General features: G+C 35.9%; 1 protein-coding gene across 1 annotated transcript in view; it reads left to right on the top strand.

Annotated features, from left to right (window-relative positions):
* MAP3K2 (mitogen-activated protein kinase kinase kinase 2) overlaps positions 1-18083 on the top strand; it is a 102574-nt gene that overhangs the window by 63520 nt on the left and 20971 nt on the right. The window contains exons 5-13 of the mRNA XM_049615774.1: positions 220-319; positions 6357-6470; positions 6852-6939; positions 11078-11208; positions 12357-12436; positions 13936-14003; positions 14178-14270; positions 15871-16077; positions 17666-17814. Coding sequence (XP_049471731.1) covers positions 220-319; positions 6357-6470; positions 6852-6939; positions 11078-11208; positions 12357-12436; positions 13936-14003; positions 14178-14270; positions 15871-16077; positions 17666-17814 — 1030 coding nt within the window. The remainder of the gene's footprint in view (positions 1-219; positions 320-6356; positions 6471-6851; positions 6940-11077; positions 11209-12356; positions 12437-13935; positions 14004-14177; positions 14271-15870; positions 16078-17665; positions 17815-18083) is intronic.

Here is an 18083-nt window from a genome sequence, read left to right as displayed (position 1 = left end):
GGATATGCTTACATGATATATAGGTCCTCAGAAATGTTGAGTTGATAAAGGTACAGAAATCAAAATTTGAATCTCCAAAGAACAAACAACTTTATTCTTTTAATAGTTTTGTTGCATTCCATTATACAGAGGTCACATAGTTAAGTTTAATTTTAATCACTTTTTTCAGTGAACATTTTACAGCTGCTCTTTAATAATCTTAACATTCTGTCCACATAGAATCCTTCAGTTCCCCAGACCAGTTAAACTGGAAGATCTGAGATCTAAGGCTAAAACTGCCTTTGGACAGTCTATGGATCTCCATTATACCAACAATGAGGTAAACATGTACAGTTTAACTTTCAATAGCTCTTATTTTGGAAAGTAGTATGTTCATTTAAGAGATTGTTTTAGGAATATTTATTTAGAAATTGATAAAGATATGGTATGCTAGAGAAACAAAACACGTAAATTTGTAAATTTTAACTAACTGAACTGTGTGTTTTCCATTGTGGAAAGATTTAAAGACACTACTGTGCAAGTAATTGAATGAGAACATATTGAGGGAGGAAACATACGTATTACTTAGAAGTTTGCTGCTTATTTATGTTTTATTTTCACTCTGTGTACTTTTTTTTTTTTTAAATTATCCTCAAGTTAACATACAGTATAGTGTTGGCTTCAGGAGTAGTAGAATTCAGTGATTCATCTCTTACATATGACACCCAGTGCTTAATCCTGAAGAGTGCCTTCCTTAATGCCCCCATCACCCATTTAACCCACTCCTCCCAACGCTCAGTTTGTTCTCTGTATTTAAGTCTCTTATGGTTTGTGTCCCTCTCCTATTTTTATCTTCTTTTTCCTTCTCTTCCCCTATGTTCATTGTTAAATTTTCTCAAATTCCACAATGAGTGGAATAGCTATAAACATTGAGGTACATGTGCCCCCTCAAGTCAACATTTTTGTATCTTTTAGATAAATTCCTAGTAGTGCATTTGTTGGGTTGTAGGGTAGTTCTGTTTTTAATTTTTTGAGGAACCTCCACACTTTTCCAGAGTGGCTGTAACAATTTGCATTCCCACCAACAGTGCAATAGGGTTCCTCTTTCTCCACATCCTCGCCAACATTTGTTGTTTCCTGAGTTGTTAATTTTAGCCATTCTGACAGGTTTGAGGTGGTATCTCATTGTGGTTTTGGTTTGCCTTTTCCTGATGAAGAGCGATGTTGAGTATCTTTTCATGTGTCTGTTTGCCATCTGGATGTCTTCTTTGGAAAATGTGTACACTCTACGTTTTGATGAACTGTCTTTTTTTCTCATACTCTACATTTGGGTGTATAGACAATAGAGCTTTGGTAGTCAGACAGTTTAGCTAAAACTTTAAAGGATTATTTTCAAGTTGCTTAGGACATGATTAGATCATTATGTTTGTGTGTCAGTACATGTGGTTTTAAGGGCTTCATCTGGCACTGAGGAGCTCTGTGTTCTGGACCACCCCCATTTTTTTAATGTTTATTTATTTTTGAGAGAGAGAGACAGAGAGACAGAGCACAAGCAGGGGAAGGCAGAAAGAGAGGGAGACAAAGAATGTGAAGCAGGCTCCATCCAGGCTCTGAGCTGTCAGCACAGAGCCCGATGCAGGGCTCAAACCCGTGAACTGTGAGATCACGACCTGAGCCGAAGTCGGACACTTAACTGACTGAACCATCCAGTCGCCCCTGGAAAATCCCCCTTTGAACCTTCTTAAAATTCAGATTGGATTAGATAATCCCTGAGGTTTCTTTAAGACCCTATGCAATCTCAAGATCTTGAATCTTAAAAATTTCAGGGACAATTTAATTGGTTAATTTGTTGTTTTCTCAGAAAATACTTGCTGAATTTGCCAGGCATAATGCCATGATTCATGAATTGCAGTGCTTCATGGAGTTTATAGGCTTGTGTTTGTGGTAGAAGCAGACAACTAAATAATGAGTTGTTCAAATATATTAAGTTCTCTGAAGGACAGGCATAAAATATCATGAAAAACAATGAAGGCAAGGGCAGGCAGTACCTGTTCTGTTTAGATGGTACTAAGGAAGAACTAAGGTGGTAATATTTAATTACTGTCACTTGAAGTATGAAAAGCCAAACTTGCAAAAAGTTTGAGGGCAAGAACATTCTTGGTAGAGAGCCATTGAGAAGCATACCTACAGAGATCCTAAGATGGAAAAGACTAGTTATGTTTCAGGAATAGGAAAGTGCTAGTGCGAATGGAGTAATGGTGGAGAGCTTACTAAAAATTAACTTGAGAGAACATGTAAAAGTGCTTTGCAAATGTTAAAACATTGAGCAAATAAAAATATTTGAAAATACTAGATTTTCAAATGAGTCATTATTAATTTAAAACAAAAACTATGTTAATGTAGTTTGTCTAAAGAAACCACTTACAACTGAATGCAGAACATATTTTGAGAAAGCAAAAATCCATATTCAAACAAGTAGTATCCCTGAACAAAGTGATGAGTATCATACTATAGTAATACCTTAATATTTTATTTTTTAATAATTTTTGGGTTTTCATTTAGCCACGAACACCTCTTGTTGCCTGGCCCTGTCTTGGCACTTACTATTTCTCTTTGTGCCAGCCTGATTTCCACCTGCCAGTCTGAGGGCTTTTTAGAGGTACAGCCATAGGGTCTAGGCAGAAATACAGATAGGGGTACCAGGGGGTGATGGGAGAATGAGACTCAAGGATGGTGTGGGAGGTGGGGATAGGTAGGTTCCACTTAACAACAATGGTAACTTGCTGGATAACACATCCTTTATAGGCCCCTTTCCTGTCTTCCCCATTCCTCTGTACCAGTGTTTCCTGGTACATTTTCCCACATACAAAGGCTTGAACTTGAGTCTTTATTTCGTGGTATGATTTTAGGGGAATCCAGATATATCTTTGTTTTTGATTTTAGGGGAATCCTGATATACCTTTGTTTTTGTTTGAACTAAAATTGTATGATGGAAAGCTTTCAAATGCCAAGATACATTAAGTCTACAATATTGTCTTGGTCTAGCAGTCTAGTAGGTCTATCAAGAAAAATGAGGTCAGTTTGACATAATTGGCTCATATTGTACCTGTTCTAGGTCCTAGAATTGCTGTTTCATCCCCCTGAGTTCTCCAATTTGTTTATATAATTTTTTCTAGAGTTTTCTTAAGGATTGACACCAAGCTAATCTGTAGTTTCAAGAACCTTCTCCCTTTTTCTAAAAGTTGGAAAATTTCTCCCATTTTCAGTTTCTTTTTCTCATGCTTTCTGAGGATTTCTGTGAGTGGTTCTGCCATTATATCTGGGTGGCCTCTTGGCAGGAATGTGGTAGAAGAGACATTAAGTAGGGTAAGATCACGTTGTTTAAATTTTCTCACAACTAAGAGATTCTTTTGAGACTGTGATTCTGTGAGTTAACCATGTCCTGATTCACATCATGACAAACCCAATGCATGCCCCTCAATACTGAGGGTACTAGGGAAAAGCTTATAAGGTCTATTAGTTTTGTGGACGTATGGACAAGCAAAAAACTCATTTATACTGCTTGTTATTCCAGTTCTATAGATATTTTTTTTCTAGTATAAATCCCTGTGTTCTAAAAGAACCATTATTCTGTAAACTTCTAGTTTGCCAGACTGAAAACAATGAGATTTAAGCTGTGATTGGTTGGCTCTGTTAGTTGGGCTCCTCTTTATCTAATAGTGTCAAGCATGTGTGTTGTCATGTGTGTGTGTGTGTGTGTGTATGTGTGTGTGTGTGTGTGTGTGTGTATTGCCACGGGAGATAGATGTGAAGGTGTGCAGGCAAGGAAAGTGGATTTTCTAAGATCTTTCTCTCTCTCTTTTTTAAGTGTTTATTTTGAGAAAGTGCTGTGGAGGGGCAGAAAGAGAGAGTAGAGAGAGAATCCCAAGCAGGCTGTGCGCTGCCAGTGCAGAGCCTGATGAGGGGCTCGATCTTGAACAAACCATGAGATCATGATCTGAGTTGAAATCAAGAGGCGGAAGCTTAACCAGCTGAGCCACCCATGTGCCCCAGATCTTTCCCATTTTAGATGGTTAGAGGAAGAAAACCTTTCTATGGACTATTATCATGTGTCACTGTGCAAAGTCAGGCAAATAAATCACTTCTTTTAAATTTAGGTTCTATTGCATGGGCTTCAAGACCTAATTTTGAGTTTTTGGGAAGGATTTACATTAACCCACAACTGATGTATCAGTATTAAGACAGAGGGAAGTAGATTTCATGACTGAGGCTGAAATGAATTCACTAAGCAGGAAAACATTGTGTAATGTATTTAATATAATTTAGATAAGCTGGGATTTGTTATTAACTCTTAGTCCTCATTTTAAAATTGGTAATAGGTGACTTTAGAACATACAAGGGATCACATGAGAACCATAGGCAGTAGCCCAAGCTGCCAATATATATACTCCTCCACAATGCCCAGATTTCACATTAGTAAACTGAAGAACAACAAAATCATTTATGTTAATATTTTGTTATTGTGATTTAAACTAGTGTCTTTTCTCCCCAGAAGCAACAGTGTCTTGGAGAAGTAAGCGATCCAATTATCAATAAATGTATAGTAAAAGTAAATATTCAGGTTTTCCCCTCAAATGAAAAACTGGAAAAAAAAATCATCTTTGCTTTAAAATGTTTTCTAGTGCTTAAAATATAATTAAAAAGAATACAAAAGATAGGAACAAGATGTACCAATATGGTTCATAATCAATAGGAAAATAAAAGGATATTCTTTTTCATTTATGCTTATTCTGTGATACCAAACAGTTAATATTCTTTTTTTATTAGAAAAAAAAATTCTCATAGAGGAAAAAAAGGCCTGGTTATAGTAGGTAAGTTGGAATAGTACAAAACTACTAAAGTAGCTACAAACAGATATTGGGAATATAATTTCAAGTACCTATTAAGTAAATTTAAGCGGATTGTACGGTGGAAATCACGTTAGTCTGGAATCCACATTATTTGTGTTTGGAAGCCTTTATTAAAACAATGGCTTTTTTCCATAAAGAAATCTGCAGAGAGTGCACACCATGTCAGCTTGTGGGTTTGGGTACAGATGATGCTTTTGCCATATGATATGCATTAAACAGTATTTACCAAGTAGTTGCCATGCATTCTCTGTGTCAGTTATTAGTGCCTCTGTCCTCAAGGCATTCATACTGTAGAGGACCCCAAACTAACTAGGCCTTTACATTTGAATGGCTTCTATACTGTACTTAATTAGAGCAAGGTAACAAGTGTGCAATAGGTTCATTTATTTTTATTCTGTCCTTTCAGTGAAATGGAATATACTTTGAAGATTATTGACAGTTGTCCTAAGCGATTAAGTTTACATTTTTTAAAAAAATTTTTTTTTTTTAAACATTTATTTATTTTTGAGACAGAGAGAGACAGAGCATGAACGGGGGAGGGTCAGAGAGAGAGGGAGACACAGAATCGGAAGCAGGCTCCAGGCTCTGAGCCATCAGCCCAGAGCCCAACACGGGGCTCGAACTCACGGACCGTGAGATCGTGACCTGAGCCAAAGTCGGCCGCTCAACCGACTGAGCCACCCAGGCGCCCCAGTTTACATTTTTTTTAAAAAAGAAAAGAGTATTTGATTTTCTTAAGTTGTGTGAATCATGCTTTCTCATAGACCTTTCAGAGGCTTTTTGTCCTTTATAATGTCTGATCCATAAGAGGATCCAATCTGCTAATGGAAGCAGATTTCCACATTTAGAGTTTACTATGGATGGCTGACCCATTTAGCTGATTTATTGCTGGTGTAGTCACCAGGATCAGAGGGAGCTCGAGGTGGACTGTAGATTGCAGGTACATTGTTAGTGGTCCCTCCATGGCAGCTGCTACAGATGCTCATTGTGTTTGGGATGGTGATACTCACTGTAGGTATGCAAATCTGGAGAATGCAAATCCGTGGTAGTATGACTATAGAGAAAAACCTGAGAGTTTCATCAATGCAGATGAAGGATAGTATTGTATGTAGTTTTTGTGTGTGCTCCTTAATGCTGTTTTGGGGTAAAGATACTATACTTTACATTTTGCAACATTATGGAAATATCCTAGAAAATTAATCTTTAACCTTTAAATGTGTTTTTTAGAAGAATTTAATGATGATTAAAGAAAAAAAATTTTTTGTCCATATTCAGTCTTATGATTTTAGTGGTGGCAGGATGGGAAGAGTGAAACAATTTAGATACATCTATTCATTCAGAATTTCATTATACTGACAAAGAGCCAGGGTATTTTGAAATTTATAATTCCATAGTAATGAAGATGGTCCTGAAAGGACTTCACCCGGTGAGATGGTTGCATGATTCATTATGTTCCCTTCTGTTCAGTTGGTAATTCCATTAACTACCCAAGATGACTTGGACAAAGCTGTGGAGCTGCTGGATCGTAGTATTCATATGAAGAGCCTCAAGATATTACTTGTAATAAACGGAAGTACACAGGTACGCATCGAGACATCTTTCAGTAAGGATTATAGGATTTGTGCCTGTGAAATATGAAACATAGTTACATTCTATAATCATTGATATATTTTCAATATAATGAAATGTAAACTTACATAATGTAATTGCTATAGTTTTATATCCTTGCTCCTCAAAACCATGTAGCCAAAATTATAAGTAAGTATAATATACTGTACATATGGAACTAATAGAAGTACTGAGAACTTGGGAAAATTTATGCTGGAAATAAAGTTTCAAAGAATAGATTTGATAAGACCTACAAACAGTGTAGAATATCTAGGTTGTATTTGGTGGGGGGAAGGATTCTGTTTAAAGCCCCAAAAGGGGAAGAATAGTATTAATCATCCCCTTTCCTTATAGGCTGCTAATTTAGAACCATTGCCATCACTAGAAGATTTGGATAACACAGTATTTGGAGCAGAGAGAAAAAAACGGCTTTCTATAATAGGTAAGAATGATAGTGTCCGAACCATAAAATGGACAATTTCTCAGTTTCTTCTTCATCCTTTAATGTAGGCCAGCACCTAAACATAACCCTGATAAATAGCAGCCTGTCCCTGTACTCTGTAATTTTTCCCAGGTACCTGTGTTCTAGTTTCTTATGTCCCTTCAAAAGTTACATCAAGTGTTGTAAGATTAGCAATCTCAAGCTTAAATATTTTTTCTTTATATACTTAGGATATTTTAATATTTAACAAATTTAAATAAAACCTCTAGTTATTTTAATTATAAAAATAACCAGAGAGAAGAAATTAAAAGAAGTAATTCCAATATATTAAAATTAATGGATGGACTAAGTTCATAAGCCTTTCTCTAAGTTTTAGTTATTGCAGTACTATCAAATGCAGTGCTAAGAGTTTCCAGATTGTTTTTTTTTTAGTATTCATTATTCATCATTAATAATAGACTATTAAAATTAAGCTTGTGGTACAAAGCAGAATGGATCCCGTGTGCTGTTTGAAGGAGGCCTATTAGAGAGGCAAGGGTGAGGCAGAGGTGCTCTGAACTCCCCAGTTCTGTGGATCTCCTTCAGGTAGCATAAAACATTAATAATCTGCATTTTTATATGATAAAAGCATTACATTGCTCAAAAACCACTGGTATAAATATATTTTAACAGGGCAGTGAATGTGACAACATGAAAACATATGTGAGGCATGGACTTGAAAGGGAAAAGTAGAGGAGGAAGTGAAACAGATGAATGGAGAGGGAGGAAGCAGGAGGGTGGGACAAAATGAGAGATATGGTTGGGACTCCAAGACTGGTAACAGAAAAGGATTGTTAATAACACAAGAAGAGATTAAATTGGCATATGGGCCAACCCCCATATATCCGTTAGTGATCTTTTGTTTTGGCCCCCCAGAAGAAGCTACTTAACTACTTCCTTCTAAGTATCTGTCTTACATAAGTCCTACTTTTGGTTTCAGAAATGCTGGAAATGTGAGCAGAAGCGATGATATACAAGCAAAATAGAAATTGTTTATCTTTATTCAGATATATTTTTATATGGTTTAGAATTTGGGTGAAGGAACATTAGGAATACCTGAATTCAGATTCCATCTCTCTAACTTGAGACCAATAATGTTCTTCTCATCTTTAAATCATGGGATTCTTGTGGCAATAGGTTGAGAAAACACTTTTAAAGAACATTTTGCTTTTCAAACTAGAAAACATGACTGTTATTAAACCTACATTTCTTTCTTCATTCCCTTTTCTTACCACATTACAGTATGTATCATTTTAAAGTAAAAATTGCCAGTCACTGTAGTTGCATTAGAACAAGCTGAATGCTCTACTTAAATTAACATTTTAAGTTCATTTTGAATTAAAACTCTACTGAGTACCTCAATCTTGTCCTACTAGTAAATATTCTTATTTGAGTTCAGTGCTAGCATAAGAAGAAGCTGGAAATTATAATGTAGAAAATTGTTGGTTTTTATTGGTACCTCTTTAAACCTAGAATAGCTTTGATAGATATGACCACCATCTTTTTTCCTTATTTATTGATAATTATTCTCTTTAATTATTTTCATAAAAGATAGCTAGAGGAAAAACTACCTTTGGGATGAGTATATTCTAGTGTGGAGGTCTCAACCAAGAGTGCGTTGGCATACCCATTACCAATAAAAGTTAAGAAAAAAGGGTTTTCTTTGGGTATAAATACCCAGTAGTGGAATTACTGGGTCATATGGTAGTTCTGTTTTTAATTTTTTTGCTGGACCTCCATACTGTTTCCAAGGTATCAATTTACATTTCCACTGACAGTTGATGAGGGTTCCTTTTTCTCCACATCCTCATCAATACCTCTTGTTTCTTAGGTTGTTGATTTAGCCATTCTGACAGGTATAAGGTAGTATGTCATCATGGTTTGATTTTCATTTCCCTGGTCATGAGTGATGTTGAGCATCTTTTCAGTGTCTGCTGGTAAAATGAAATTCAAAGAAATTTGAAGAAAAGCTAATTCAAAACAATATATGCATCCCTATGTTTATTATACTAGTATTTACAAAGCCAAGATATGGCTGCAACCTAAGTGTCCATGGATAGATAAAGGATAAAGAAGATGTGGATATGTATATATAGAGTGCTGTATTACTCAGCCACCAAAAAGAATGAGATCACGCCATTTGTGAGAACACAGTGGACCTAGAGGGTGTTACGTTAAGTGAAATAACTTAGAGAAAGATACCATATGATTTCATTTATATGTAGAATCTGAAAAGCAGAGCAAATGAATAAACAAAAAACCAGACTCTTAAATACAGAGAACAAACTGGTGATTGTCAGGGGATTGGGAGGGTGGCCAAATAGGTGAAGGGGATTAAGAGGCACAAACTTGCAGTTATAAAATAGATAAGTCATGGAGATGAAAAGCCCAGTATGGAGAATATAGTCAATAATATTGTAATAATATATGGTGACAGATACTGACTATACTTAGAGTGGTGAGCATGAGAACTGTCAGATCATTATGTTGTACACCTGAAACTGTTACAACATTGTGTGTCAAGTAGACTTTAATAAAAATAAATAAATAAAAAGAAAAATGAATTATCTAGTAAGGAGATGAAGAGACTTTCATAGCATTTTTTTCTTCCCTATCTCCTTTTAGTAATGAGTATATTGATCTTTTATAAACAAGAGTATATGGAAGGAGTAAAAATGTTAGGGATAATGTCATTGTACCTATTACAAAGCCTAAATAACCCTTGGCTCAAAGTTCAGTTACTGATTATTTTAGAGTCAAGCAGAGAGTTATCTGTTCTGTTCAATCTTTTGGTAATCACTTTGTTCTTTTTCTCCCTATCTCCTTGCTCACAAATGCTAGCATATACTTACAGTGACCCCTTTTTATAAGGCAAAGCCTTTTGCTTTCAATCTGACCAAAACTTAAATGCCCACATGACCTCCCAATATCTTTTTTTTTAATAGTTTAATTTCAGAATATTTGGAGGAAAAGAGAGCTGTGTTAATAAACATAGCATTATTTCTATAAAACCAGGTAAAAATAAAATGGATTATTGTCTCATAAGAAATGATGTGATTAACTAGGTGAACTATATTAGATTTTCTGCTTTTCTGAATTATGAAGAAATTTAAATGCCAGGAATATGGCTTGTGATAAAACCTAATTTTAAAGTACCTGAGAATAAAATTCAGGATTCTAATTTGAAAATACTCTAATATGGCCTAAGTGACTTAAGAAGTAATCTCACTTTAGGGTTTTAAAGATTAAGGAGAGGGAATGGAAAGAACATTATGGAACCAGATGTGCTTAGCACATACTCAGTGTGAATAATTTTATTACAACACCCTTGCAGAGGAGGGATTTTGTCTTTTTTTTTTTTTTTCTTTGTTTACCTTAAGTGCTGGCTTTATTCAGTTCTTTAACCTATTTTTAAAATTCAAGTATAATTAACATACAGTGTTAGGTTAGTTTCAGGTGTATGATAGAATGATTCAGCAGTTCTCTGTGTTTCTTAGTGCTCATGAAGATAAGTGTACTCTTGACCCTCTTCACCTATTTCACCCATCCCTCTGCCCACCTCCCCTATGGCAACCACCAGTCTGTTCCCTAAGAGAGGAGGGATTTGGTCTTATGTTGACAGATGAGGAACCAGGTTTGTGGGGGTTGGATAATTTTACCAAAGACAATACAGTTGGTAAATAACTAGAACTGAGATTTTAAACTGAGGTATAAAGTCCACATTCTTTCCACGACATTATGATGCCTTCCATAAGTTATGTTAAAGGGTAACATATATCTAGGTACAAGTGACCCTTGGAAGTTCAGAAGCAATGGCATCTAAAAATCTTTATTATCCGCCCCATAGCGCAGTTGTCAGCAGTTAGAAGAACATACCATCTAATAAGAATAAATGAATATTACAGTGAGGTTAATAATTATAATAGGGTGGGAGTTTAGAAAGGTATAAAACATTTGAAGATTTATAGAAATGAATGTTCTTGTAAGTTTTAAAAACTGGATTTCAGTAGTTACTGAAATCCTGTATTTATATTTAATTGAAACAAAAATTAGTTCCCAGTTGATATTTATAAAATCATGTAACTTTTTTTCCTTTGAGGTCCCACTAGTAGGGATAGAAGCTCCCCTCCCCCAGGATACATTCCAGATGAATTACACCAGGTTGCCCGGAATGGGTCATTCACCAGTATCAACAGTGAAGGAGAATTCATTCCAGAGAGCATGGACCAAGTAAGCAAAAGTTGGATGTGGTTTGTCATTTCACTTAAAGGGATGTTGTCAGGATTTGTGTGGTTTGGCAGGTATCTGTGTGTGTGTGTGTGTGTGTGTGTGTGTGTGTGTGTGTGTGTGTGTGAAAGAGAGAGAGAGAGACAGAGAGAGACAGAGAGACAGAGAGGGAGAGAGAGAGGGGGAGGGAGAGACCTCTTCTCCCATGTCTTCCTTAAGTGAACAAAATAGTAAAAGAATATAGGATAATGCCCACTAACTTACATGTGCCTGTGTGCATTCATGTATAAACAAAGCTGGAATAAAGCTGGTTTTCTTATTTTGCCCATCCATAAATAAATGAATGCATTTGTTTGTAATCCTGGGATTGACATTCAGATTTTTAATTAACATTTGAAACATATAGTGAAGGGTGCCTGGGTGGCTCAGTTAGTTAAGTGTCTGACTTCCAGCTCAGGTCACAATCTCACAGTTCATGAGTTCAAACCCTGTGTCAGGCTCTGTGCTGACAGCTCAGAGCCTGGATGGAGCCTGTTTCAGATTCTGTGTCTCCTTCTCTCTCTGTTCCTCCCCTGCTCATGCTCTGTCTCTCTCAAAAATAAACAAACATAAAAAAAATTTAAAAAGAAGAAAAGAAAGATATAGTGAAACTAAAGATATTTAACTTTGTGAAGCTGAGGTTTGTCAACTTTTTAAAACATTGTAAATGTTTTAATAATGTAGCAGCCACAATGTCATTGTTCTCAATTTGAGTGGGGCTTTAGTCAGTGTTCAGTAAGCAAAATTATGTGAAATCTTTTAGCTTTTTTATTTATTTAGCTAATAATCTTATAGAGAAAATATTTTTCCCTTAGGATATTTTGAAGTTGTAGCCTACCTACAAGGGACCACTACATTTAAAATATTAAAAAGTTAGTAACTCTGGGGAGAGGTGACTGCTGTTGGATATGGGATCTTCTTGTGGGTACTGAAAGTGTTCTGCGACAGTGGTGAGGGTTGCACAACTCTCAGTATACTGAAAACCATTAAATTGTACACTTTTAATAGGTGAATTTTATGTTACATGAATTATATCTCAATAAAACTGTTTAAAAACCCAGTAACTTCTGGTTGTACACATTGAATCATGGAGGAACTCTTTATTTTTCTAGATGCTGGACCCATTGTCTTTAAGCAGCCCTGAAAATTCTGGCTCTGGAAGTTGTCCATCACTTGATAGTCCTCTGGATGGGTAATATGGATTGTAGTTTTTATTTTTTAATGTATGTGGGTACATATGCATATATATAGCATGTCAGAGGAATGTAATTGATACTCGTCCATACTTAGGCCAAATGAATTTTTTCAGTTTGAACAAATCCCTTAACCTCATGGGGCTCAGTATCTTTATTGGGTAAAATGATACCTGATTATAATATTATCAGTATTTCTGCTTGCCAAAACTGTGTTTGAAGCTAAATGCAAACTTAGAATGTACATTTACTTACAAAACTATGTTGGTGAAACTTCTATCAAATTTCTCATTAATACCTTTGGTTTTGGAGGTTTCTTGAGTTGTTTTCACCTGTTTAGGATTATGTTCATTCTGGCACCAGGTTATAGATAACTTACTTTTTTGGTAATTGTGGCCCAGAATGTTGGCTGTCATTTAAAATTTAAGTAGTGTACATTTCTTTTGTGTGAAATGGCTGTTCAGAAATACAAGCTGGGTGAAGTTGCAACTGTGGATTTTTAGTTACAAGTGCTCCTTCTCTTCTGGTCTCAATAAGAGTGTTCATATGTAGCAGGCAAAGTCATCCTGTAGCACACAGTCTGTAAAATCTTTACCTATTTGATCTCCTCTGGGATTTCTTTTTAGAAGCAAATTCTGAAAATAATAATGAATACTGTATGGAAATGCACATTTAATTTTCTTTTACCTGTATAAATAAAACCTTTGTGCCTATGTCTACCTCAAGATAGATATCTGAAACATTTAAGAAATTCAGGAAAATAGTAATGTGGAAGCTATATATTGAGCATTTAATATTTGAAAGACACTGTCCTAAGCAATATGTGTACACACCATTGATGAGTTGGAAATTATCTCATTTTTATGGATGTGGAAAATCTCAGAAAGGTGATTTGCCAAGATTGCAATTGCTGATTAAATGGTAGAGCTACGATTAAAACACAGGTGTTTGCCAACATCTGTAATTCCAAAACTTACCATTTTTACTGCCATACCCTATAGGTTAATATATTTTTTAAATTTTTTTATGTTTATTTATTTCTGAGACAGAGACAGAGCATGAATGGGGGAGGGGCAGAGAGAGAGAGAGAGAGAGAGAGAGAGAGAGAGAGAGACAGAATCCGAAGCAGGCTCCAGGCTCTGAGCTGTCAGCACAGAGCCTGATGCGGGGCTCAAACTCACAAACCATGAGATCATGACCTGAGCCGAAGTTGGTCGCTCAACTGACTGAGCCACCCAGGCTCCCCTATCAGTTAATTTTTAAAGCTAGGCTTTTGCCTCCCTGCACCAAGTAAGTGTTTAAAAAGAAGTCTCTCTTTTTCAGTTATGCTGACATTTCAGAGTGAGCTCCTTTATTCATACATTTATATATATATATACACCTCATATATATGTATAATTTGCACACATACTTGCAGATACTGATATTGCATAAAGATATTTTAAATGTCTTATTTACATACTTTCTCTTCATTTAACATGACATTTTCTGTTTTTAGAGAGAGCTATCCAAAATCACGAATGCCTAGGGCACAGAGCTACCCAGATAATCATCAGGAATTTTCAGGTTAGACTCTCCGTATTCTAAATGTTTAAATATTTGTGTCATTAAACAATGCTTTGGCTGGGAGGGAGAGGGGAGTTGTTTTTTTTTTAAATGAATAAAAATGTGTAAATGTGTTTTTTATTATTAGAGATATTTGACTTTTTTATAACACATAACTTTCTTATGTCTCAATAGACTATGACAACCCTATCTTTGAGAAATTTGGAAAAGGAGGCACATACCCAAGAAGGTATCATGTTTCATATCACCATCAAGACTATAATGATGGTAAGCTTCTGTAACTAGACTACAAGAACAGCTTGTTAAAAATCTCAAAAATAATCAAAATCAAAATCACATTTTTAAAATCTCATATTTAAACCATTAGAGATAATTTTTTTCCTGAATCACTTAGTTTTTCTGCTTAAAACCATTTTTGAAGGGCACCTGGGTGACTCAGTTGAGCAGCTGACTGGCTCAGGTCACGATCTCATGGTTCATGAGTTTGAGCCCCGCCTCAGGCTCTGTGCTGACAGCTCAGAGCCTAGAGACTGGATCCTGCTTTGGATTCTGTGTCTCCCTCTGTCTCTGCCCCTCCCCCATTCTGTCTCTCTGTCTCTCTGTCTCTCTTTCTCTGTCTCTCTCAAAATAAACATTAAAAAAACCCAATTTTTGGTTTTTTCCCCCCAATATATGAAATTTATTGTCAAATTGGTTTCCATACAACACCCAGTGCTCATCCCAAAAGGTGCCCTCCTCAATACCCATCACCTACCCTCCCCTCCCTCCCACCCCCCATCAACAAAAAAAACCCAATTTTTGAAAGAAATTAGGTAACTAAAACAATAACAGGTTTATGCCAGCTTACCACATAGTACTTATCTTTCCCTTAAAAGAAAAACTGTAATTAAAAAATGATATTGGGGGTGCCTGGGTGGCTCAGTTGGTTAAGCGTCCGACTCTCTTAGTTTCGGCTCAGGTCATGATCTCATGGTTTGTGGGATCAAGCCCTGTGTCAGGCTGCATGCTGACAGCACAGAGCCTGCTTGGGATTGTCTCTCCCTCTCTCTGCCCCTCCCCCACTCATACATGCACACATACTATGTCAAAATAAATAAACTTAGAAAAAATTGATATTAACTAGAAAATTATTCCTCGATGATGGAATTCATACTTGCATTGTCCTTTTCAAAGAAAAAAAATCCTACTAAATTTTCTAACTTTTGTTCTTATAATTGGAAATGAGAATAAAGTACGTTTTTTTTTTTTATCCAGAAATGAGAGAGTGCAGTGATTTTATGAATGTGGGGGGGGGTGTGTTTTTACAAAAGACATTGAATTTGTATTCAGATCCTGTTTTTGCCCCACTTTTCTCATTTCTGCTTTTTCCCCCCCTTTTCTCTTGATTTTCATTTTTTACTTAATGATTCATTGTTCAAAAGGCTATTTCCTTGAACTTAAAAAAAAAAATACTACTCTTAAGTTTCAAACATGTAAACAAGGGGCACCTGGGTGGCTCAGTCAGTTAAGCATCTGACTTCAGCTGAGGTCATGATCTCCCAGTTCATGGGTTCGAGCTCCACATTGGGCTCTGTGCTGACTGCTTAGAGCCTTCAGAGCCTGGAGTCTGCTTTGGATTCTGTGTCTCCCTCTCTCTCTGCCCCTCCCCTGCTTGTGCGCACGTGCTCGCTCTCTCTCTCTCTCTCTCTCCCCCCCAAAAATAAACATTAAAAACAAAAGTTAAAAATGTAATCAAATAATCATTGCTATTTTAGTTTCTTAGCCTACTCACAGGACAGACTTCTATTCCTCATGTTACAAATTTTAAATACTTTGAATTACAGCATATGAATAAAAGTTGTAAGGTAATCCTGTTTTGATTTTGTAGGTCGTAAAACTTTTCCAAGAGCTAGAAGGACCCAGGGGACCAGCTTCCGGTCTCCTGTGAGTTTCAGTCCTACTGATCACTCTTTAAGCACTAGTAGTGGAAGCAGTATCTTTACCCCAGAATATGATGATAGTCGAGTAAGAAGAAGGGGAAGTGACATAGACAATCCTACTTTGACTGTAATGGACATCAGCCCACCCAGCCGTTGTAAGTAAAAGAAATCGGCACAGTGAATGTTTAGCAGAACCTTTGCAGAACTTTACAATATTAAAAGGAATAAATACCAAACGAGTCCTCAGGGTGAGACCCAACTTCCCAAAAAAAGGTATAAAGGGTATTTCTAAAAGTGGTTGGAATATAAGGTGTAACTACAGTGTTACTGCTAATTACTTTAGTTGATTCTTTCCTTCTCTCTAGTTAGTAAGATTGTTACCAGTCTGTCATTTATTCGTTCATTCCACATATCCTTGTTGAGTACCCAACTGAGATTCCAAATATGATCTCTAAAATGTAGTCTAATGGGGAGAATGTTGTGTGGAGAAATGATTATTGTATAGTACTTAATCTAGATCTTGAATGTGAGTAGGAATTCACTAGCTCGGAAGGTGATATGTGTAGGAGGTCATGGCATGCTCTGAGAATGGGGAATAGTTCATTTTTGGCTAAAGTGAAGGGTATCTTACTTGAAACAGTAGGAAAAGGACTAGAATGGTAACTAAGGCCAGATTGTGGAATATTTGGACTTTATCACATAAGCAGTGCATACCAAGATTTGTGCTCAAAGGTATTTATTGCAGCAGCATTTGAATATTTCACATTCATCCCTTTTGTTCTAGTGTTGTCATATTTTACTTTTACATCTGTGACTTTACACTACATTGTTGCTATTTGTCCTTTAGACAGCTATTGTTTTTGAATTGATAAAAAATAAGAGAAGAATATCTTTCATATATCCATCACTTTATTTCTGTAAATCCAGGATTTTGTAGACTGTAGGTTATATAGATTCCAGATTCTGTTGGATATCATATTCCTTCTGCCTGAAGAATTGCTTTAAACCATTCTTGTAATGTAAGTCTGCTGGCAATGAATTCTTTCAGAGTTTGTTTGAAAAAGGTCTTTTCTCTCCTTTATTTCTGAGATATATATATATATATATATATTTGAGAGATATATATATATATATATTTCTCTTTCTTTTTTTTTTTTTTTTTTTTTGATACAGGATGCTGGACAGTTTTTTTCCTTTTAGCACTTTAAAGCTATTTTTTTCCATTGTCTTCTGACTTGTATACTTATTGAAGGAAGGTCTGCTGTCCTTCTTATCTTTAATCTTCTGTAGTATTCCCACCCTTGCTCCTGCTCCAGCTGCTTGCTGCTCTCAGGATTTTCTCTTGTTAGAATGAGAGTGATACTCTCTCCAGCTTTCTACATCGTAAGCAGGTGGAAGACTAATTACAAATATTGCTGCAATAAAGCTTAGGAATGGTGCATTTGACAGTCCACAGTACCTTAGATTGAGTGAAAGATACTATTATATTTTTAATTGAGGGAAAAATAATCTGTTTGGAAAACATAAGGCATGGGGATATATGAACCTTGTTTGGGTTTACAATCTTAGAAAATTGAGGAGAAAAATTTTCAAAGATGATCATTATGAATTTGGATGACAATGATTTTCCCTTATATCCACACATACTCAATTAAGGATGTCACTAATGCAGTTTACTCATTTAGTCCTTAACCATTTGTGTGCCATCTGGGTATTCCATTTTAAGAAAATATTCTTTTTTAGCACCTCGTGCTCCAACCAACTGGAGATTGGGCAAACTTCTTGGCCAGGGAGCATTTGGCAGGGTCTACCTCTGTTATGATGTCGATACAGGAAGAGAATTGGCTGTTAAGCAAGTTCAGTTTGACCCTGATAGCCCTGAGACCAGCAAGGTAAGAATCACTGCAAGCTACTTTGTCACATTTATAAGAAGCATTTTTACTAAATAAATGTAACGCAATAGAATATTTTGTTTTCCCTTAATACAAATTATTTGTGAAACAAATCAATAATTTATCTGCCTTGTAGTGTGAATTTTTTTTCTCTTTAGTACTCAGTTATATTCCCGATCGGATTTAGTGTTGCTTTAGTATACCTTCAAGGTCTATTACTGTTTAGAGACTTTAAAATGTTTATTCCTTGGGAAGTAAAAATTTCAGAA

Source organism: Panthera uncia (genome assembly GCF_023721935.1).
Source record: "Panthera uncia isolate 11264 chromosome C1 unlocalized genomic scaffold, Puncia_PCG_1.0 HiC_scaffold_3, whole genome shotgun sequence".
Taxonomy (NCBI): domain Eukaryota; kingdom Metazoa; phylum Chordata; class Mammalia; order Carnivora; family Felidae; genus Panthera; species Panthera uncia.
This window is presented reverse-complemented; position numbering and strand designations above follow the sequence as displayed.